This window comes from Siniperca chuatsi, linkage group LG8 (assembly GCF_020085105.1).
Source record: "Siniperca chuatsi isolate FFG_IHB_CAS linkage group LG8, ASM2008510v1, whole genome shotgun sequence".
In the NCBI taxonomy this organism is placed as follows: Eukaryota; Metazoa; Chordata; class Actinopteri; order Centrarchiformes; family Sinipercidae; genus Siniperca; species Siniperca chuatsi.
The window spans coordinates 9256053-9279452 of record NC_058049.1 but is presented as its reverse complement, the minus strand read 5'-3'; the positions used below and the strand labels follow the sequence as shown (position 1 = coordinate 9279452).

At 38.5% G+C, this 23400-nt stretch overlaps 2 protein-coding genes and 1 long non-coding RNA gene across 4 annotated transcripts in view; 1 reads left to right on the top strand and 2 right to left on the bottom strand.

The window, feature by feature from the left end:
- The window catches only part of rab28 (RAB28, member RAS oncogene family), a 28948-nt gene extending 25492 nt beyond the window's left edge, over positions 1-3456 (bottom strand). The window contains exon 1 of one of the 2 annotated variants that reach the window (XM_044205650.1): positions 3005-3456. In XM_044205650.1, the coding sequence (XP_044061585.1) occupies positions 3005-3079 (75 nt within the window). In that variant the 5' untranslated portion in view covers positions 3080-3456. The remainder of the gene's footprint in view (positions 1-3004) is intronic. The other variant, XM_044205651.1, reaches the window with a different exon arrangement.
- Positions 3457-8857: 5401 nt separating this feature from the next.
- nkx3-2 (NK3 homeobox 2) lies at positions 8858-12237 on the bottom strand. The gene is made up of 2 exons (XM_044205040.1): positions 11564-12237; positions 8858-10621 (listed from the first exon to the last, which is right to left on the bottom strand). The coding sequence occupies exons 1-2, from the start codon at positions 11934-11936 to the stop codon at positions 10197-10199; spliced, it is 798 nt and encodes a 265-aa protein (XP_044060975.1). The 5' UTR covers positions 11937-12237; the 3' UTR covers positions 8858-10196.
- A 3496-nt stretch (positions 12238-15733) lies between these two features.
- On the top strand, positions 15734-23286 carry LOC122880184. The gene is made up of 2 exons (XR_006378854.1): positions 15734-16763; positions 17042-23286. It is a non-coding gene; the product is annotated as an uncharacterized LOC122880184 (long non-coding RNA).
- The last annotated feature ends 114 nt before the right edge of the window (positions 23287-23400 follow it).

Genomic DNA, 23400 nt, shown 5'->3' with positions numbered 1-23400 from the left:
GGGGGGAAACGGCATTCAAGATGTCAGTCAGTGGTGCCTGCTCAAAATGGGGGGCAGGGCTCCTGTTTTCTGCCCAAAACAGACAAGCAGGTAAGTCATTCAGACAGTGACGAGCTGACACCTGGCAGCAGTGTGAGGAGGGTTATTAATGTACCGTATCTACTGGGAACTGAGTTGTGTGTGTTCTCTGCCCCCCTCCCCCAAAAGAAAATGTCTACTTTCCAGAATGAGAACATTCATTTTTCTCATTGGGTCTCACCATTACTGCTACATTCATTTTCTTTCTCCCAGAGGAAGGAGAGATTAGTTACAAAAGGGGATGTGTAGCTGAAAAGCACTTGACGTCCCTGCCTTACATACACACTCATTAATTTGGGGATTGGAGATGCAGTGAAGAAGAAACATAGCTGGATTGTCATGACAACCTCCTTGCTTTGCTGCAAATAATTGTTTGGTGTGACTAGAAAAAAGATCCCCTGTTGCGGATGTAATAGAAGCCTTTGACATCTTTGAAATGTTTTTAATGAACATACTGAATTACTCAGTAGTTTTGAAAGGGAACCTGGACTAACAGAAGTCCTAAAGCTCATATAGAGAGACAATACACTGACAAAAGGTATATTTGTTCAGAGTTCATACATTCATAAAACAAAATCTTCACACATGACTCTCTTCCCATTGTTATTTTATTCCTATCAAATGAGAAAACAGAAACTTCTCTCATGGGCTGTCCAGACATAATTTTCTTAAATGGGGCCTCACTCTGGAGCCAAATGCATACGGGGGTCCTTGGCCAGGAGAAGAGAGGTACACTGATGGAAAACAACCACCAGCTGCAACAGCCAGGCTGAGCAACTGTCATACTCTGCATAATACTGTATATTGCAGCGTTTTACCCCAAGTTCACTGAGCGGTAGCTGCAGCCCCAAAGTGTACGACAAACGTAGGGACTGTCAAAATTCATAATCTAGCTATACTTCCTATTCAAAACAATTAAAAGAAGCATTTTATTTAAACAAGCTATTCTAAAAGGGAAAATTTAAGTTGATGTTATGTGTTATTTATGTGTGTTACTTTGTGTCTGTTTAATTTGCTCACGTGTCTCATACATTGGTGGTAAATTTAGTTGGCTAATTAATAAGTGTATGGTGGTGCCGCAAGAGGCAGGGCTAGGGCAAACTATACTGAAAACCAGTATGACTACCTATTATAATAAGACTTAGTCCTAAGCTTACAAAGGCTCCACACCAATAATTTAAATGGGCCCCTTTTGGTGACTTAACAAAATTAGAATGACAGATAAAAGCATAACAAAACAACAACATAGAATTTATTTACAGTGTAAGCCTATGAGCTCAGTTACTATAAAACACAGCACCACAGGCACGTAGCCTACAACTACATTCAAAGGCACATGCAATGTGGATTAAGGGCTGGGTAGACTTAATAGGTTTAGAACAACAGATTTGTGCCAGATTTAAATCTATAATGCTGCAGCATCTTTGAGACAGAATCAAAACTACAGTTGTCTATCAACTTTGTAAAACAGGCCACTGGATTTTCAAGATACCTCAACCTGAGATCAGTGTGCATGGGCAAACTCAGAAAAACTCATTATATGTAGTATATTAATGTACATCTTATCAGTTTTGGGAGACTTACTTGCTCAGGCACAAGCTTGATTAAACCATCAGAGTTTCTGTATGATGGTGTACTAACATTGGATGCCAAATATTTACTAATTTAGTTAACTAGTTTTGTTACATTCCTTAATCTTATGTAAAGAAAATGGCTTCTTAACTGCAGTAAAGGTAAGGTTAAACAATAAAAAGATGGTTGCTGCCCACTTTTAGCATCTCTACACTTCCATGGCTCTATCCTGACATCGAGTGAGCCGCTTCCCAGTTGAAAACAACTTTCATCCACCATCAGCTGAAATAACCAACCAACCTGTTGAATTACATAAGGTCATCAACATAGGAAGCCCTTCAAACTATTCTTTACATCTATCTGTACAAAAACAGGATTTATGTATGACTAGCGCACTTAGAATGACTGTAATCATCAGTAACTGACCATTTTGACAAAAGGCTCTATCATTACTCCTCTTTTTTTAACAATATAGTAATTATTAATTTAAAAAATGACTGTCAACCTCTCCCTGCCTATCCCTAGTGCTATTAGCAGCTATCATACTATTCCACATATGGTTTACAATGCTAATGAGTAACTTTTTAAGTAGGAGTAACTTGCTTAGGCATAATGAGTGAAGTGCAGATGTTCAGTTAAAAAATAAATAAATAACAAAATAGTGTTTGTGTGTTCACAATTCATAATTCAAGTATGCTAAACTGTTGATATTGATAAACCTGGAGGCCTAAAAGGGAACATTTACCATGTATTTTATATTGTACTATGGTCAGTGCTTTTTGACAGTAAAGTCACTCCCAAAGTTGGAAATCTGAGCATCGAGACATAAATTAATGTTGTCATCTTGTAATATTTTTTGTCCACTGGCACTAAATTAGTGACTGACTCGTGGAGTCATGGTGCATTTGAGTTGAGATATTGCATTTAATTTAGTTTTATACTTTAGAGACAAAGTACATGAGCTCTATTTTAGTGTGGATATTCCTTTAAACGTGTACAACACAAAACAAAGTAAAAACGTATTAGGTAAGAAAGTGTCTAGGCTATTGTTATAATCCTAAACGACAACTATGGCGGTATTTATATCCCGTTATGTTGTCTTGTTGTGATTGTTAGCCATGGATGTTGTTAGCTAATAGCCAACTTAGCTACATTAGCGTCGGTCGCCATGGTGACTGGGAAGACAGTGCAGCGTCAGGACGGGCAACGTAAACAGCAGGATACTGACTAACCCGTCGTGCAACAGATAATGAGACACTGTCGCTGTGGAGAATTTTAGACTTGAAAGTCTGAATCTTCTTCATTAACGCTGAGTATGTGTAAGTTCATATGTGTGTGCCTGTGATGGTCTCACCTTCCCACACGCACCGTCTCCAATCACTACAATTTTAAGCTGCTTGTCCTGGCTGTCCTCCTCCGAGTCCGACATGACGCTAAAATGCTCCGACTGTATCTGTGGAAAACCGAAGCACTAGAAAATAGTCACAGGTTGCTGAATCTAGTTGTCAGGCTAATCACAGATGGATTAAACGGCTGTGGACAGGGCAAGCAGACGCCATTTTGATAATACTACGCTGCTACTCTGCTCGGCATGATCCACGCACACTCACTGCCAACTCGACGTACACTGATTCTCGGGTAAAACGCCGATAACAGCTCCGAAAAAAACAAGCCGGAGCCCACAATTTGGCATTTCAGTTTGCAAATATTTTCAGTATCGCCATGAAGCCCTTTGCCTTCACGGGAAAAGATCAGAACCGGAAACGCAATCACCAGCGGTGTGGTTGCGTCCTGTGTGTGACGCGTTGCCGTTGCCATGGTAACAAAGGTCAAAGTGTGAGCATGAAAATGTTAGAAGCACAACAAAAAATAGGCCTACGATTACCTGAACAAAGTAACTATTTACTTAAGTACTATACTTGAGTAGCCTATGTTTTTGAGGTACTTGTACTTTACTTGAGTATTTCCATTTTCTGCTACTTTATACCTTTACTCCACTACAATTCAGAGGGAAATATTGTAGGCTACTTTTGACTCCACTACTACCTACTTTTTTTTTTACAGCTGTAGTTACTTTAGTTAGCTGTAGTTATTTTGCAGGACTCCGAGTTTACACACAAAATGTATGATCAGTTTATGAATTATGATGCATTGCTATACAATAAACTACCAAACAGTATATCAAGCAATTAAAAGCCTCCACCTGGACCACACACAACATTAAAATACATGCTTACACGTTCATGCATCAGTAATAGCAACAATAATCCAATAATATATTTGACATCCTGAAAGTGTCACAATGTATTAGAGTATTTTTTATAAACAAGTGTGGCATTGCTTTTTGTACTTGAGTAAAGGATCTGAATACTTCCACTCACGTGTCTTATTTAAGATTTAAAAGAACATTATTTTTTAAACAATTCATTATTTATCCTTCCTTCTCTCTCTCTCTCAAACACACATACACACACCCTCTTACACTGTGTGCCTCCTTTATTCAAACATAATATGTTCAGTGCATTATCTGTTATTCTCATTTACTTTAGTAGTAATACAGTTCTTCCACAAATAGACTTAATCTATTTAATAAAATATCATATATTAATATTACACTGTATACTAGCTTATTATCAAGTATATCCAAGTGTGGCTATTATCTGAGAACCTATTTTGCCTGTAGTAGATATCTGTAATATAGAAGATTTATAATATACTTTCAACACCCAACATTGTCATCTTATGGGCTGTCGTTCATCCCCCACACACGTACATACACACAGGTATTATAGGTAATGTCAAACTGTGTCAAAATTCGTTAGGGTGCTGCTTATGATGATTTAGGTTCACCTGAATGAAAATACATATCTCAGGCTGTTAAACACTGTAAAGTCTGAAGGGGGCAACAAACACTTACCACCACCTTTAAGGGGTTTTGCCCCTAAACTGTCATAGACTCTGCAGCGTTAATCAACTTTTCAAAGGTTAACGTTATTCCTGAAGAATCCTGTTCACAGATAGAGAGATTGAATTTTTCCACTGCTAAATTCACTCAGTCTCTCAGTTTGACAGTTTAGAGGAATATCTTTCCAGCTGTGTAATGTGATTGCTCCAGATGACACACTGATGTATTTACCAAATGAAGTATGACTATTATTGGCAATTTTAACCCCAGTCTTGGATAAAGTGACAAAATAGAACATTTTAAGACCATTCTTTTGTGACATTTCTCTCTTGTGTGTTTGTAAATTATTCCCAATTAGTTCATGACTCAGTGCTTAATATAAATATAAACAAAATGTAGCCCCACTGGGGAAAATGTAATTAAAGAATCATGATTCAAGAATAGGTTTAAAGTTTCTGCATGAACTGTTGCCAAACAGGAGCTTTATTATACTTTTTTTTTTTATCTTTGTGCATGTTTTTAGGTATTTTTCAGTTTGGAGTCCAGAAGATTAAACATACATTGCACCAAAAAGTATCCTTCAAATATATTCTCCAAAACTATTCAGTAAAGTAAAAAAATATATATAATCATTTATTAGGAATTACAAGGATAAACCTCTGTGTCAATGATCTTGAACTCAAGCCTACTCACAGTCTTATTAAAGGTGAATCTGTCAAAGAGGAGGATTAGGGCACAAAAAGGATTTTGTACAATAATTTTACCATTAAAAGATTTTATCTACAACCTGTGGAACTGGACATAAAGGCATTTCCTAGAAGAATTTCTTGCTGCATACAACTTTTTCACAACTGTGTGAGCTGAAGCCTGACGTGGAGCAATGTATAAACACAATGTTGACCAAGATCTAATGAAAAAATAAATGAAATGTTTTCTTGTGTTTGAGCAATTCCCTTCAAATGCCCTAAAGTCCACTCTGTAATGGGATTATGTCCGGTGTTTATTAATAGGTCTGATTTACGTCTTCATGTTATAGCCTATATGTTTTGGAATATTTCTGTAAAATTGTGAGCTGTAGTGTTTTACAAGCCAAAGGTTGAATCACGGTCCTCGTCTTTCACACTCGCTTTTCACTGCAGGGGAAGGATGTCGCTGCAACATGAGGGATGAAGAGGAATTTGCACCTGGGCCACTTTGAAGCAGGTGGAAGTGACTGTCAGGTCAGTATACTCCAGACTGCGTATGAGGGTGTGTGACTGACAGCTTCCCAACCGGACAGAAAGCTGTGGAGGGAAAATTGAGCCTAATTGTTTTTAAAAGGTTGTAGGCAGAAACTATCGAGCTGCTGTGGAGAGACAGCAGCTTGAAAAATGTCTGTCAATTACTTTCTTTTCGTTTCGCTGGTTTGTTCTGTAGCTGCGTGTTGGTGCAACCTCGTCGCCTAAACGGAGAGCGTATTTGATCCCATCAGGAGCAAGGGCTTTGAAAGCTATGGGGACAAATGGATTAAACACACAGTAACGAATTCACGAGGGCGGATTAGGGAGGACGTGTCGGACCATTTAGCCTGGCATAATTAACATATTCTCAATATTCTGTATTAGGATCAATGGTTCCACAAAAATGCACCGAAACTACGAAAAATCATTAAAATCATCATCAATTTGTGATTTCCGGTGATTGTTTAATGGGTAGACTGCTTGTGATCATGTTTATGGTAAAATTATCAATATTTGAGACAATGCCATTGAGATTTTTAATTGACCTATAGGGGGTTTCAGTTTGCATAGCGTTTGTCCTTAAAATATTGACGAATAACATTCATGCAAATAAAGACCATATAAGCCCCTAGGCTAAGTAGCCCAATGTACATAAATATCTGACTGAAAAGTTGAGCTCTATTCAACATGTAAAGAGATATTTGTACGTCGTGGTGCAAAATAAGCAATATTCTTCAAACACATGAAAACCGACCTGTGGGCACAAATTTATACACATTTTCCATATCTGTCTATTTCTATTTTATAACTTTAAAATCTTGTTTGATTTGTTTGTTTATTACACAGCCAGGCTGATGAAACGTCATTAGGGCTGCATAGTTAGAGAGAAATATTCTGTTCTTGATTTAGGCGACTGAAAAATGATCGTTAAAATATTGCATTTCTTATAGACTGATAAATAAAAAGACCTTGTGGCTGTTCGTGTCACTTGTTTACAGTTTCACTTGTTTCGTGAATTTTCAGCTTCGGGTGTTATTGATTCAGAAATAGTTAGACAATCAAAGCCAACTGTATATTTGAGGAAAGGCGATTTAGATTTAACGTTTTGTCTAATGGACATTTTTTGCAGTGTAACTTGGTGGTAAACCGTTAACTACAGCGACATTTAAAGGAGACATCAGGGCATTTTACAATTCCATTAACTTTCTCAAGGTTTGCAAAATACGACCTATAATGTAAAAAGTGTCTGTTCATAATCAGCCGTGTTTGTGAAGCCATAATTGTAAATAACCTTCAGTTAAGTACAGCATAGCCTAACTAGGCTAACTCTGTGTAACGTGTCAAATAATGTCTATTAAATGCCAATTTTCTACCACCAATAACAACTGGGGAGACTCTGCAATTGAAAGTAATCAGCCTACTGCTCAGTACAGAAGTGAAGAGCAAGCGGCTGAGCGGTCCTTATTCACATGAGCAGAGATCAGTTCAGGCCAGAAAAGAAGAGCTCATGGCGTCTGATTTCAACAGAAATGACAAGTGAAATCAAATAACAAAGAAATTATATAAAGATGGGTTGTGGGGATGAACAAAACTTCTGTTGGGAAAATCATAATTCCAGCAAAGTTCAAAAATTCAAAATCAAAATTCCCCAAATCAGAAAACCACAAGTACAAAAAAGACTGTGCGTAAAAAAAGATTTAAAATAATCTAGAAAGGGTTTCTGGTGAATAATATGGACAACAATAGGTTACTTGTGCGTAAACGTCCTTAACGAGTGTAATTGGTTTAGTAAATGTAATGTGGTGCAAATAAAACACATATTCTGGGGTCGTCTCCCCTTTAGATGTTCCTAGGAAAGTCAACATGTGGTTTACAGTCACAGCCTAATTAAGAAATACAATACGTATATTTTCCACGCACTAAACGTAAATCATGAAACAAAATAACGGGGAGACGCGGTGGTGGGGTTCCTGTACACCGATGGGGGTGTTTGCATTTCAACGATCGCAGGTTGAAAGGAGAAACAGCCGCGATATGTCCCTCTATATCAGATATCTCCACATGCAGGTATGAAAGGAAGTTATGTGGGACGGTCCACTCCTCAGTATCCCTCTGTGTCCTTAAAGCCTCAGAGCAGCCAATGAGGAGCATCACTGCCGCTGGAGATGGCCTCGGGTGGCGTGTATACCTGCATCAAGGAGATCAGATTTTAGGACATATAGGCGCCGTTGTGTTTTTACCATATAGAGTTAAAGAAGACGGGGCACTGATCAACCAACACCCTACATATACCCGGGTGTTGGTGCGTTTACGCGTGTAAAAGCGCAGTGCTGCCAGTGCGCAAATACAGATGTGTTCACTAAATGACACTCTGTTGCTTTGGAGCTTTCATTGTCCATGTATCAGCTTATTGAAGTGACATCTGTGCTGTAACAATCGGGATTTCTTGGACATCTGTCTTCTTTTTTTCCGTGTCAGCTACACATAATACCCTTTTTTTCATTCCTGATATACAGCATCCCACAGACTGTAAGTGCCTGCAAGGGATGTAGGTATTTTATGAGGCCAAAGATGGATGGGTGATGTACGGCAGCTCCTTACTGACCCCGACTTAACATTCAGGCTGTTACTGGAGACAGGTGAATAACAGTTAAACGTCCTCCCGTAATACTTCAATTCCAGTATTAGGCCTAACGTGTTTCCCTGTTTGCTATCGGCCAACAACCCAAAATGAGAACCCTTTAATTCCTTCTTTGACTTAAATTTAGGCGCAGTGACACGGGCCTCCTTAACCCCGGAATACTCCTCTCCTTGTGTTGACATGCAGCCCTAAAGGTAGCTGTCAGTTTGCCCTGTCCGGGAATCACAGAGCTATTCATCATTGTTTGACAGGTGTGTTTGGGAAGAAAGTCATAGTGGTCCAGATGACATCTACAAGGTCTGAGTGTATAGCACGAACATCACGGGGAAGTATAGGTCTTTATGGAGAAACAAGCTTAAGGCAGTTTCGATTCAAAATAAAAAAAGAAACGTTATAACCGCGACAATGTGCAGGAAAAAGCTGAGATAGAAAATGACTGGATGGATGAACGCCGTTCCTGTTTATTGCATATTCGGCCATTCCTGTTTTATTACATTGTTTTTGCTCCCAAAACACAAAAAGCTGCCCTAAACCAACCTGCTAATGAGAAAATGACAATTGAGGTATTTCTAAGCTATTCATATGTATGCCAATTTTAATTTATTTAAACTTTGAGGTATATTTTGTTCAGAAAAGAAGAGCGCAAAACATCGTATGTGTACAAGAAAGCAAGGCTTAGCAGTGTTATAACTGTAAGCACTAAGTAATAGTGAATGTGTATTTTCGTGTTTTTCCCTATCAGTCACTGATTGTCATGTTAAAAGTTAATTTGTAAACCAGTGCATCCTTAAGTAGTAAACTTGTAGTTAATTTTTATAATTATTACTAAAAATCTGCTCTGTTATTGTTGTTCAAATATAAAAATGTCTCTGTCCCAATATTACACTTGGTAGTAAATAAACCTTTAAATGAAATTGCATCCAAATGATGGTAATGCCTGATATGTTTTAATGTTTTTCGATCTAAACAGTCATTTAACACAAATAACACATGTACATTTCAATTAGAAGTTGGTGTGTTTCAGCCTGCTTCCTGCCACACGATCACTTTCAGGCAAATGACACAAGAAACCGCCTCTTTTCAGTCTGACACTGTACATGCCCACACTATAATGCATTTTTACATTGAAATAATGTAACGTATATGCTCAAAAGTGCTGAAATATCTTACCTTTACAAACACAACAAGAAAAAAAAAACACAACCTGTAACAGAGACAGTTATATTATGAAACGTCAATGGAATATGCCTATTTCCAATCACTGCAGAGGTAGGAAGGCGCATGTAAAATATAAACCAACATAAGGTGATATTTTCAGTCTATTTAGGCCGCCGGTTCCCAAACTAGGGTCCGGGGGGCTTCAGAGGTCCTTGAGGGGCTCCCGAGCAAAGAGAGGAATACTTTAATGTATTCTTGTGTCACTCTTCAGAGGTTAACATACTGACATTTTATAAGGAGGTCCAGTCTCCCCCGCTCACCTACAGTTCAGACAGCAATGATTTTATAGCCTAAATCACGAGAAATATCTTCTTTAACTGGGTTCCTCGGGACAGACTCTTACTAAATGAAAGGATGAGTCGTTTTTAAGCATTTTAGGATGTGAAAAACCATGAAAAAGTTTGGGAACCCCTGGTCTGGCCTACGATGAGGCAGTTCAATCAGAGACGCTGAGCAGATTAACAGTCCCCTCATGTCTCCTCCTCTTGTCAGGAAAAATAATATATAGTTAGTTCGGTTTCCTGCGAGCAAAGTAAAATGAATAAATACAGTCACCGAGTTCTCACTGATTCCCCGCACATGCAGAGAGTGTCCATGCAGGGAGGCAATAGGCGTAGGGGTAATAGTAGGACGGCTGCAGGGAGAGCAGCGGGGGCCGCAGGATCTCTCCCGGGCTGTACTGTCTCTGGTCGTCCCGCACCAAAACTTTCACCGCCACCTTCTTGGCCGCCGGGGTCGACGCCATTAGGTCGGCGGCCATCTGGCGGCGTTTCGTCTTGTACCGGCGGTTCTGGAACCAGATCTTGACCTGAGTCTCTGTGAGCTTCAGGGAGGCCGCCAGGTCCGCCCGCTCCGGCCCGGACAGGTACCGCTGGTGGTTGAAGCGGCGCTCCAGCTCGAAGACCTGCGCATGAGAGAAGGCGGCCCTGGAGCGCTTTTTCCGCTGTTTGGGCTGGTCCAGGCTCTTCTCGTCCAGGGTGCTGGAGTCTGGGAGAGGGGGGACACGCAACATGCAACATGCAAGTGAATTCCTGTATTTGTTTGTTATTTTTTATACAACTCGAATCACATGATTTCAGGTGAGCTTGGTGCGTGTTTTTGGATGTGACTGATTAAAACAAAAAGAAAAGAAATGTGTGCACGCTTCTTTGAATTCAGAAGTCAAGTCTAATTTATTTCTATAGCACATTTAAAACAACATGAGCTGAGCAAAGTTCTTTACAACCACAGGCAGAAGAAAACTGGTCAACAGAGCAGACACAATCATGCATATGCCCAGACAGAGAGCAAGATAAAAACTAATAAAACAACCATTAAATACATAAGGGTGTTCTGTTTCCTGCTTTAGCGAGTTGTTAGAAATTAACTGAGCATGAATGTATCTGATGCTGTAGTTTTCACATTAAAGTGGAAAATGTCTGATTAGGCCTAAACATCACAGCTAGTGTGCAGATGTTTATTTAGTACAAGTTGGAGTTTGTTTCCTTGAAATAGGCTTCAATTAACCGCCTGTTTCTGGTAGTTTATAACTTTGGTCCAAAGTTAAATCGTGCCAGTGCAGGATAAATTAACTTAAAGCCCTGGGGACTCCAATAAATACACAACAATTAGCTTATAGTTACAACGTTTGACTATGGGCCAGGGTATCCATTAATAATCGTGCGTAAAACCAGGGCAATTCGTGCGTAAAAGTTAGCAGGATGCAGAGAGATTTTGCAAATAGGCCTCATATCCTACAATAACACAATCAGAGAACTCGTTATGATTCTGCACAACTGTGCCAGCTGTATTAAACTGCAGTATTAAAATGGTTCTAGGCTCTTTAAGTAAGGCTGGTCTGTTTTAAAGCCAGCAGTTTCACTGGGTCCGTGTGGTTTTATTAGAATCAGAGAGCCACACTTTATTTATTAGTCTTTCTGTCCTACTTACCCGTAGCATTATTGGGCTCACTGTCACTTTTTGCGTTTTCCGCAGCCGCAGACTCGTGGTCCGTCTCCTCCTGCAAACTTTCCTCCGGGACATCCGACGTAGGGTCCCCGTCCTTCTCCGACTTGCACACGGCCGGAGTCTTGCTGTCGTTGTCATCGCTGAGTCCCGAGTCCGAGTCGTAGCTTTTCTGGTCCGTCGGCTCACAAGCCTCCCCATTATCTCTCCGAGACCCGCCGTTCATCTCCCCAAATATTTTCCAGCACGCCGTCTTGGAGAAGCACATGTCCAAATCTGGCAAGTGTCGGCTGTCGTCCTTTTTGTTCAGGATGGCTTGGATTGAGAAAGGCATCAGCGAGTTGCCACGAACGGACATTTTCGAAAAAAAGAGAAGTTTGCTCGGTTCTTCAAGTTGAGTAATTAACCGGCCCGGATAGTGAAGCAAATGTCAGTTCATCCACATTTTAGGCAACTCCCTCCGTGGAGCTCTGCTGTCGCTTAACTTTTTTTCCCTCCAGTGTTGGTTCCTGGTCGCATCCCCGCGGGAGAAGCCGTGGAAAGTTTCTGCTACATCCGCAGGCACGATGCTTCTCCTCAGCATAGCTCTGCCATCAGCCCGGGCTCACTCCCGTCTCCGGCCCTTTTCACACAATTTTTTTTACCATCCACCCTCACCTGTGACTGACAGGCACCCCTCGTCGCCGCCTATTGGCCCGGAGAAGAGGAAAGCCGTTTCACGATTGGCCACTGTAAACGACGTCATGCTGCTTTCAAACGGATGGGAAATTGTTCTAGAAAAATTTGGTCGAAGCGTTTCACAAGAGGCTAAACTGACATGCAGGATGCAACCACACACATTTATTTCAACTGAAACTTCATCCAAAAACAGGAGACCAAACTGAATCTGTGCATGGCTTCTGATAACAAAACAGTTTATTGATTTCGATTAATGATTTAGGATTAATTTAGCTAAAGTGCAGAATTTTCTGTGCTGGTAATGTTTTAAATTCATGCAGCCAGAAAAAGTAACACCAGTCGAAAATAAAAACGGCAAAGTCGTGTCTCCCATTTTCCCTGCGTCACTTGAATGCAGCATCAGGACAATAAATTCGTAGGATGTGTCATCTTTTCAAAACTTAACCCTTCATCATCCAAACAGGTCTGTTGGGAGGGACGTTTTTTTTTTCTTTGGTGACATTTTGGGCACCGACCAACGTGTGTCAGGTTGTTACCGAGTCTGTCTACGTTTCATTAAACCATTAAAGTCATCGAAGTGCTCGTTTTTGTCACTTCCTTGGCAGCCTGCATCATGACTCGCCATGACCAGGTAGGCCTCAGCCTATGCACTGCATACATCTGAGTTTTAAAAAAAACAAGTAGTTTGACATACTGTTGACTCTTATAGAGTTCATTTAAGCCATCACATCACTCTAAACAGTGTTTCATGAAACAACATATGTGATAATAGGTTACAGGCTGCTTATATACTCGTTTCAGTACCAGTCAGCTTGTGCAACGTCAAACACTGACGTCTATTTCTAAAGAAAATTTAAATAAGTAGGACACAGGAAACAGCAACTGAAATTATCTCGTTTTATTAACAGAATATTTGACTCCTTAAAAAAGTCGATTCGTATGTGAGAATTAATTCTCAGACTGGCTTTTTTCTGCAGCGTAAAAGAAAGAAAGCTTGTTTGTTTACTTTTACCTGATGTTGCTGTTTATATAGCTCTAAATTAGCATTATTAATATAGTATTTTTTTTTTATTAAATATGAAGTGTGGACACCAGCTCCGTCTCAGGGTTTAAGTGGACAAACATCTGTCGCTGCAGATGCGGATCGTGACCTCTGCCGTTTTTCACGTCGCCGGTCTACAAAGCAGATCTCACAGCTTCTCTGCTGTTTTCAGTACCAACCAATACAAATACTTCTTTAGATTATATTTTGGTAAATAACAAACAATTGGATTTTACTCGGCTAAACGCGCAAGGGGACATATTTTATTAAGTTTAATATAACGCAGATATTATTTAATTGATAACACTTCTGCCTGTATAAAAAAAGGCTTTGATGCATCAATATCTTTGTATCATACTGCTGCCTAATAATCTGTGTTTTATTCCTTATAATTAGGTGTTTCTGTGGCATTGGCACTGTCATTGTCATTTAAGCAGCCTTCATAAATAACCATGAAATCTTCAGACTTTTAATTATTTAATGTATGACATAGGTATGAAATTAAATTGATCAGGCTGTTCTATAATACATAATATGAATTAAAGTGTCCTGATGACTCCAGTGCTGCATCGATAAGTGTTGTTTAATAATATGAGGCATTAAATAATTAATTAGCAACGTCATATTAATGTAATAATAATAATAGGCCTAATAATAATATTGATGTTATTACTGTTGACCTGTTCGATACAATTTTTTTAAACTAAAAACATTTCAGCTGATGAGAAAAAAAAATGTTTAAAATCGAAAAGTCATGAAAAGCTCAGACGCCGTCAGTGCAGGAGATGAATGATGCCGCTGACAGCTGATCAGCTGCAGAAAAAGGCGAAATAGATTTTTCTTCTGTTGTTTTGCTCATTTTAATTCGAATGAGTGTTTTGGTGTATTTTCGTCTGCGAATGAACCGTGTGAGCGCGCAACACCTGATTCTGAGAGACAGACGACTCACTGACTTTAAACTTTGGAAAGATATATATTTTTTTTTAATCTCTGAAGCTTTTTATTATTCCTCGTTCCCTGTGGCCTAATTCAAATGGAGTTTGCTGGTAAAAGTCTATGAAAAGGTGGATTAAATAAATCATTGTGTGTTTTAAATATTGAAAAAAAAAAAAACCCAAAAACCAATGATGAATCTTTTCTCTTCTCCACATCACTTAATGTGTGATATTTAAGCCCTAAAAACACGTGGTGTATAAATCATTAAGATCTTCATTAGATCCAGTCAACATCATGAGAATAAAATAAAGAAAAGAAAATTCAAGTCATAACATTCATCCAAGTTCAGTGCTGCTGTCACCTTGTGCAAACCCTTGCATGCATATATTATACCATCTAGTGGCCACTGAAAATACCTCTTCATCTTGACTTTTTGACATCTTGTATCTTTTGGGTCAGCTCAGAAAACACACTCATCTTCACTCTGTTATGGACTATTAGCTATAGCACTATTAATAACGGCCTTACTAGATATTAGGACATTATTGAAATGATTTACTGCTGCAAAGACCGATGCTTTTTTTAAAAGCTTGTAAATCTCCTAAACACTTTAACTGCATCGTCCTGCTCTGTGAAAATGAATTATGAACTTATGTGGCATTGTCTCGGGGCTGGATGTGACCTTGGGGATGAAAGCCTGTATCACCGCAAGCAATGAAAACACAACTGGAAAAGGGAAAAGCACAAACCACTGACATGTCTGGATATTTTCACACACCCTGCCCTTGTTCTTTTAGAAACTACTCATTCCATCGCAAGGCCAATACACAAGTGATACATCACATTGTTGCTTTTTTCCTTGTATTGTAAAACTACAAGTTTTTTCTCTGTGTCCTTCATGCATTTTTTTTCATAAAATACTGTTGTCTTTTCTCCTAAAAGCAGCCTTACTGACCCATACACAGAGCTTTACCCTGGGAAAAATGGAAAATAAATAAAACTGTCTGCCAATTCTCCAACAAAGTGAGCCAGTGTGTGCCTATCAATGTGATGTCAAGCAGAGCTCCATGGGTTACTCTGTGTTTTGGTAACCACACTGCGAGGAAGAGTAATAAGCAGTAAGTAGCTGTAAGTGGCAGGAAATGTAAACAGCATCACCAACGGCAGCTTGGTTTTCATTCAGACAACTGCAGCGGCATTTAAAATAGATACACAGCTGATTCACACTTACAGTGTGCAGTTAAGTTGATGATCTGAACATCTGAAAAAGTCCTTATTTATATATGTACTTATTTAAATACTGTTGTGGAGCTGCATCTAATTGCATCTATCTGAAAAAACTCCAAAAGGATATGAGGAAACAAATTATTATTGTTGCTATATATAACTCATATGTAACAACTCTAAATAAAATAAATTAAGAGCAGTTTGTACCCAACATTTCGCATTTAATTCTGTAATTAAGACTAGCATCATTGAATGAATGGTACATGGGGGGGACCAGAGGTGGATGAAGTATTCAAATAATCATAACTTACCAAAAAGTAGCAATACCACACAGTAAAAATACTTACTTAATACTTCTAAACTTTTACTTAAGTGAAAGTACAGAAGTATTAGCAACAAGATGTACTTAAAGTATCAAAAGTACTCACTATGTAGAATGGCCCCTGTCAGTGTGATATTATATTATTGGGTAAGAAGTACTTTTATGTTGTAGTTGGTTGAGGTAGATCTTATTTTAACTTCTTACAGAATATATAGTGTTAGGTAGTTTAATCTATAATTATGGCTCATATTTTATAAACCGATCACGTTTCTTTATGTAAAATCTTAATCTGTAAATCTATTAAATAAATGTAGTGCAGCAGAAAGTACAACAGTAAAACACAAGTACATCAAAATTGCACTTAATACAGTACTTGACTACGTTACGTTCCACCACTGCAGGAGACTTTGATGAATTGAAGTAATATAACATGAGCTGTAGCATCTGAATATATTTGTATTATATGAATGCTATCATTGTTATTACTAGTAGGAGGAGGAAAAGTAATAGTAGTACTTTGAAAAGTAGGAAAAAAAACCCCATATTTCTTGTGATGTTTGGTGTTTGTTAGTAAATGTCAAATCAAATAATATACAGCACATATATTAATAGGAGGATACATAAGGTATAGGGCTGCAACTAATGATTATTTTCATTACTGATTCAGTTTCCAATTATACAAAACAGAGAAAAGCAGCAAATCCTCACATTTGAGTATCTGAAATGAGTGAATTTTTGGTATTTTTTTCTTGATAAATGACTTAAATGATTCATAATATATGAAAATTGTTAAGAACTAATCGATTAATTGTTTCAGCACTGATAATGAAAATAAAAAAAAAATCAACATGAAAAAGACACTTTGCTGTTTATATAATCCCTTTTTGTCTGTTTATACTCCACATAAAGCTGGTTTTCTGTTTCTGGACAGGATGGCTCCCTCTGCTGGTGAGGACAAGAACCTGCCGTCATGGAAAAAGGTGATATAGAAAGATGAGATGTTCACTACCTAATAGCCATGCCGGGAAAAGGTCTATTTTGTCTTCTTTTTCTATCTACAATGACATGATTCCTTAATATCCCCAGACTCTTTGTCTGCTCTCCTCCAGTTTAACACCAGGGTGAAATTCCCACCACCTTTCCAGTAAAGAAATAAACTTTAATGGCATATTAGACTATTACATTTGCCTCCACCCACCAGCCCCCAAGCCTTTTTTTCCTGTCTCTTCTTGTAACTTTAATCTTGTGTTTTAAACAGAAATCTCGCCTGATGCAGCAACATGCCAGTCGCCGTGGCAACGTCTCTGTTTCCCCTCCTCTCCAGGGTGTGTTTATGACAGGTCTTGAGTTTTTTTTCTTACGTGCTGGTATGAAGGAGGCTCACAGCACGCCATACTGCCCCCCAACCCCCTCCACTTCTTATGTGAGAATAGCTGCCAAATTGTGTTCAGATGGAGCAATACATGAGAGGGCACTGCCAAGAGTCATTTGCAGTAAATGCTCCCCAAATGCCCTCTAGATTTCTCACCAAATATCAGATCCACCATGATAGCACCCTTAATCAACCTCAACATTGGAAAGTGAAAGGGAAGGGAAGGGAAGGGAAGGGGGGGGTTACTGCCAGCTTTAAGTATGCTTTTAGTCGCTTAAGTTACGATTGAACCCTCTTTCCCGAAGAAAAACTATCCTTGCATGCGATGGAGCACTAAATAGAGGAGCCCTTGGGACTGAACACTTAATACAGTAAATGGAACCAAGAGACAAGCAGAGAGAAGTTCCTCCGTCTCCTGGAAGCTATTCAAAACATCTCAGCAATGGCTGCATTACTGCAGACACAGGAGCAGAAGTGGGGGGAAACAGCCCGCTGTTACAGTCCAATTAATGTGTGTAGATAGTGCAGACGTGATTTATAGTTTATTTTCGACTCTGCTGTGCTGACAAACGAGCTTCCATCTGCCTCTGGCACGCAACAGATAATGCATGCAGCTCAAGCACATCATGAAAGGCTTCTCAGGTCTGAAGGGCCTTTCGCTGCCTGCTCAGGGCTCTGTGGCCGGCTCTTTTCTCCTCCGCTCACGCCTAAATAAAGACGTCCTTCAAAGCAGCAGACCCCTTTCAGTGGTTTCATGTCACATGTAAAATACCACTTTTGAACGTACCAGTTGATGTAGTTATGAAAACTTCAAGGACCATTTAGAAATTCTTGAGATATTCTGGGCCTTTTCTCTTCAGACGGTTGAAGTGGGTGTCAGATTGCAGCTGCAGCTTCTGGGTCATGAAGACGAACTCTGCATTTTGGAAGTTTGCAGATAACAGATTTACCTCTCTGACAGGTGTTTACAGTTTAGAGTACAGAAGTAAGGCTGCAAATATCGCTTATTTTTTAAATCTGTTAATCTATGAGTTCTTTTTTGGAAAAATGGATTAATCATTTAGTCTATGAAATGCCAGAAAAATGACCATCACAGCTTTCAAGGAGACATCTTTGAATGTCTTGTTTTGTCTGACCAACGGTCCAAAACACAAAAGGTAATCAATTTTTGATGATATCAAATGAAGAGAAGCAGAAAATCCTCATGTGAGAAGCTGCGACTAGCAAATGTTTGGCCTTTTTGCTTGATAAATGATTTAAACAGTTATCAAAATTGTTGGTAATTCGCTTTGTCCATTGACTAATCGATTAATCAACTAATCATTTCAACACTACAGAGAAGCCTTTGCTTTTTTATTATCAGCAAATATCATGAAAAAAACAATGTGTTTGTCTGTCTCTCATTGTGTCTTCCCTGCGCTGTCTGTGACACTCAGCCCAGTCGCTGAATTCATTCTTAAAAAAGACTCAGTGATTTCCTAAAGCAGCTGGGCACTGTAGTTTTTAATCAAACGTTACTCCAACAGGAGGAAATAGTGGATTTGTTGGGGACTATTTTCAGCAGTGGATTAATACACATTTTGTGCACCGTGAATATTTACAGCAGCAGGACAGTGTTTTTAGGATCGACTCAAAATAAATGTGTGTTCATGGTGATGGTGTGGCTCACCGATGTGTTTTAAATAGGTTTTGGGCAACAATGGAGGCCTACGACACAGAGGAATCAGTTACAGGCTTTGGCTACACAGCCGATACTTGTTAGTTGGATCACTTCATTGTTGGTTTTGTTCTTTTCATGGGATTTGTTGATAATAAGACAAATATAGAATATCACCAGCCTTAATCTTTAAACCTATTTTTTCCAATCAGTTTCTTACTATGAGAAATTGGGTCCTACGGTACATGAACACACAGTTTTCTTCAAGAGTTACACAGTTTTGTTTTTTCTCAAAAAGAGATTTCTTTGTTTTTGTCTGTTCTCTTGTTACTGGTTTGAAGTGTACAGGGGGTCGTTTGGAAAACGGCGATGTCACATACTTCTGTGCACCAGTCAGAGTTTAGCGACATTTGAATCAAAATCTGGTGACAGTAGTTGTGTCAGTCAAATCTGTCAAACCACACCCACGCAGTTAGGGCTGCAACTAATGATTGCTTTCATTATCAGTTAATCTGCTGATTATTTTCTCAATTGTTTTTTAAAATATATATAACGTCAGAAAATAGTGAACATTTTAAAAAACGTCTTCATATTGTGTTTTTTCTGATAAATGAGAGCTAAAGATGTTTTTTTCTGAACTTTAACTTTGATTGTTGCTTTATATCAAAAATATTGAATGTTGTAGATGAAAACTTAAGACTTTGAGGGGTTTTAGATGACCAAGTTTGAAAATGTAGCATCTATCAACTTTGTTATAACCAATATTAACCCCATGTTTTCCTTTTTTCTTTTTTAAATGTTGCATTTTGAAAGCAAACTACTACCAGCCATAGGTTATAATAATTTAAAAAAGTAAATGGGAGTAAGCTCACATTACAAACATTGCAGCAGAAGTATAAAATGCATTGTAAAGCTAAGAATCAATGTTAAAAAGATTCTTCTTTAAAATTCTGTATTACACAAAACCAATGATGCTTTTTTAACTTCACATATTGCTGACGTACGGCAACCACTCAATTTGACGGCAGCGATAATGTCGGCGAGTAAACACATATTTTAGAAATATTCCTGCACTCTGATGTGTATTTGTTGCAGCCTCACATGCCAGAAGTCGATCCAAATCTCAACTCAACTGCAGAACTATTTCAATACTGCAAAAGAATGAAAAAAAAAACCCCAAAACTTTAAGACTCTAAACCACCCCTCCCTGCTGCCTGTCGCTGGCTATTTCTACGACTCTCATATGAAACACTTCTGACGTTAAACACCTGTTAACTTTTATGTCTTGTGAGAGGAGTGGCTGAATGAAGGAGCATTATGTTCAGTGCTAGTCGGCCCGGCCAAATCCCCAGTAGAGGAAAGACCACTCCCAGTGCAGAGAGGCAGCAGCAGTGAGTGAGTGAGCCCCCTTATCCCTGCAGCCTGCGAGGATCCCCTCCGCTCAATTCAACAGTTACCTCTATTCCAGTTGACAGCTGTGTGAAACCACCATCTTTCCACAAGCTCTCTGCTGGATAAACTGCACCGCTACCCACCAGCAGACCTGCTTAAGAGGCAAAGTAAGGAGACGTGAGGAGGTTAGAGGCAGCTTATGTTGTTGGTGTCTCATATCATAGTCAATTTTTTTTCCACATTTAGATGCCAGTGCTGAAGGGAGTCCAAATAACCAGCACCACCCATTATGAAGAGTCCCAAACTGTATTTTAAGGCTGTAAATGCAAGATTACGTAATTCGTGCTTATTACAACAAATAAACTACAACATTGAGTCAAAACACGTTTTGGCCATCTTGCCTTCATCAGGATCAGTGTCAGAATTGTTTCCAGTTTCTTTATGTACAGTCCATCAGTGGTGAAAAGTACATTTACTCAAGTACTGTACTTAAGTACAATCTTGAGTACTTTACTTGAGTATTTCCATTTTGTGCTACTTTATACTTCTACTCCACTACATTTTGAAGACAAACATTGTACTTTTTAAGTTACCTTGCAGATTGTAATTATGAATACAAAATATAATTAACTAATAAATGATGATGTAATATTATAGATTAAGTAACCAGCAGTATATATAGTAGTTACAATTAGCTCCTCCGTTACCAGCTGCAACAAGTAATGCTTACACATGAACGCATCCATAGCTATAATCCAAATGGATGTGAGTGAAATGGGCCATTCTGCACTTTCACTTTTGGTACTTTAAGTATATTTTGATGCTAATACTTAAGTGAAAGTACATAAGTAACATTTTTAATGCAGGACTTTTACATATACATATTTCTACACTGTGGTATTGCTACTTGTACTTAAGTAAAATATCTGAGTACGTCTTCTACCAGTCCATTAATCAGTCTTGTGACTTAGAGATCTCCATCAACATTACCATCATGTTTTCAAAACAGTTAACAAAATACAACATACACTCAAGTAGTAGATACAAAAAAAGCCAAATAGTGTTTCATCATGACCTCTTGACCACAAATCAGCAGGTAAAAAGGCTGAATCTCCATTTTTCAATACAAATGCTGTACTCTTTAAGCCCTTGTTTTTTTATACTTATTTTGCAAAACACAGTATGCTCTTCCATCTCTTAATGTTAATGGATAATCCTAATTTTTCAGTCAAATCAGTCTGCAGAAGACTGCTTTGTATTGAAAAATGGCGATTCTGCCTTTTTATCCGCTGATGGATTAAGATGAAACACTAACATTGTAAAGAAAAGTTGGTTGTAATATGAAGTGCTGAAACAGACGATTATATCCATTATCACTTAATCTATGGAGTTTTTTCTCGATTTATCAATTTGTCTATGAAATGCAAATAAAAACAAGGTAAAAAAATGTGAAAAAATGCCCATCACAATTGTTCAGGGACCATGGCAACATCAAAGTCTTTCAATTATCATAAAGAAAAACAAAGAAAAATCCTCAAACAACTGGAAACACATTTTTGTCATTCCTGCTTAAAAAATGACAAATAATCGATTCTCAAAATAGTTGCAGATACATTTTCTGTACATCCACTAATGCCTAATCGTTTCAGCTCTAGTAGTACTGGCACGTTTGGTATTTATAGTCATTTATATTTCTCTATTGCATTTTGTAAAAAACTTTATAAAAACATGACTAATATTTTTTGTGCAGTTGATCAATAAGTAACATGACTGATCAATGGACACAAGGAAACTAGAAACAACCTCTGACACCACCCTGAAACGTTTGGTGAATAAAGCATGGCGTGCTGGAGTTGTATGATGTGTTTGGACTTGCATTTAAGCTCACACTGGCCTTCACCTCGCTGCGTGTGCGTTCTCAAAGTCAGAAATCTGTCTGTTACATCATTGATTACGTCAGACGAGTAAAAATGAGGGAACAGAGTGACATTTGAACTTGTTTATGACTGAGAGCTGACACTCCTTTTCTTCGCGTTTGGAAAAATACTTTCAGGTACAGTAGATTCAAAGCACCTAAAGGCAGGTCCGCATCTGGATTTGTGCAGCAGCAGTTAAACCAATAGATTTAGATGATTATCTTGTGTTGCTGCTTTCTGTTCCTTTCTAAGAGTCTCATTCTTGATGTGAGGTCCCTGCTGAGCTGAAAGCAGTTCAGCAGCTAAGCAGTCCTCCATCTCATACATAAAACACGCTGCCTATAAAATCAGTCTAATGTGCCTCAAACTGCTGATAGTCAGCAGTAGAAACCTGCTTGGCAAATTCAAAAATCATTTTGGACTACAATGCAAACGACTATAATAAAATGACGTCTCAAGTCGCTCCAATGGCATCAGTGAGTGAAAGGAGCGCTGTTTGTCTGCCAGACCTGGTGGCTAAATGAAAGCCGATCCAAACCTTTAAATGAGAGCCGTTGGGCTAATATTTTAAGGCTTGGATTGCAGCACCAGGAAATACCTGGGAGAGGTACACCTTTAAGGAATCAAATTTAGCAATGCACAGGAATGGTTGGAAAACTTTAACCAGAGGACTCGGGCTTTCCGTAACCTCCCTCCGTGCTTTTTGGATCCTGCAAGTTCAGGTGCAGCGATTAAAGCCTCCTAACGTGTTAATGATGGAATATTTCATTCTGAGTTTGTCAGTTTTATCCCCCATTAGCAGGCAGGAATGTCCTCTCCTCTTCTCCGCTCCGTGGTGATTGGTTAAGGTCTTTGGCTATTTACACATTACAGACAGCACATCCATTTAGGGAAACACAGAGGAGATAACGTTTGAGACATAATAGGGGTCAATTAATAAAAATCTGTATATTCTGCTCTGTGCACTATTTGATCTTTTCATAAACAAAAATTTCAGATTCTCAAATGCGCAAAGTTTCGAAAAAACAGAAGCAACACAGTTCAGGTTTTCTTCAGAAGTGAAAATCTATGAAAACTATCATTTAAGTATGTTCTGGACATAAAAAGTTGTTGTTGTTTTTTTACCACCAGAGTCTAAAATAAAAAAAGACCTAACTTAAAAATAATAGACAAATTTGCAGTGTTTTCATTTGCTTCTAGTGCAATGACACATTTTTTATATATATTATATATATATATAAAAAAAATGTAAATATATGTAAGTGATTTATACTTGCTTT

What these genes read in the sequence shown, in the direction of transcription:
- nkx3-2 (XM_044205040.1), bottom strand. Translation starts at nt 11,936, where the DNA reads ATGTCCGTTCGTGGCAACTCGCTGATGCCTTTCTCAATCCAAGCCATC. An exon ending in TGAGCCCAATAATGCTACGG is followed by an intron (nt 10,622 to 11,563) that starts GTAAGTAGGACA and finishes CCCCTCTCCCAG; the next exon opens with ACTCCAGCACCCTGGACGAG.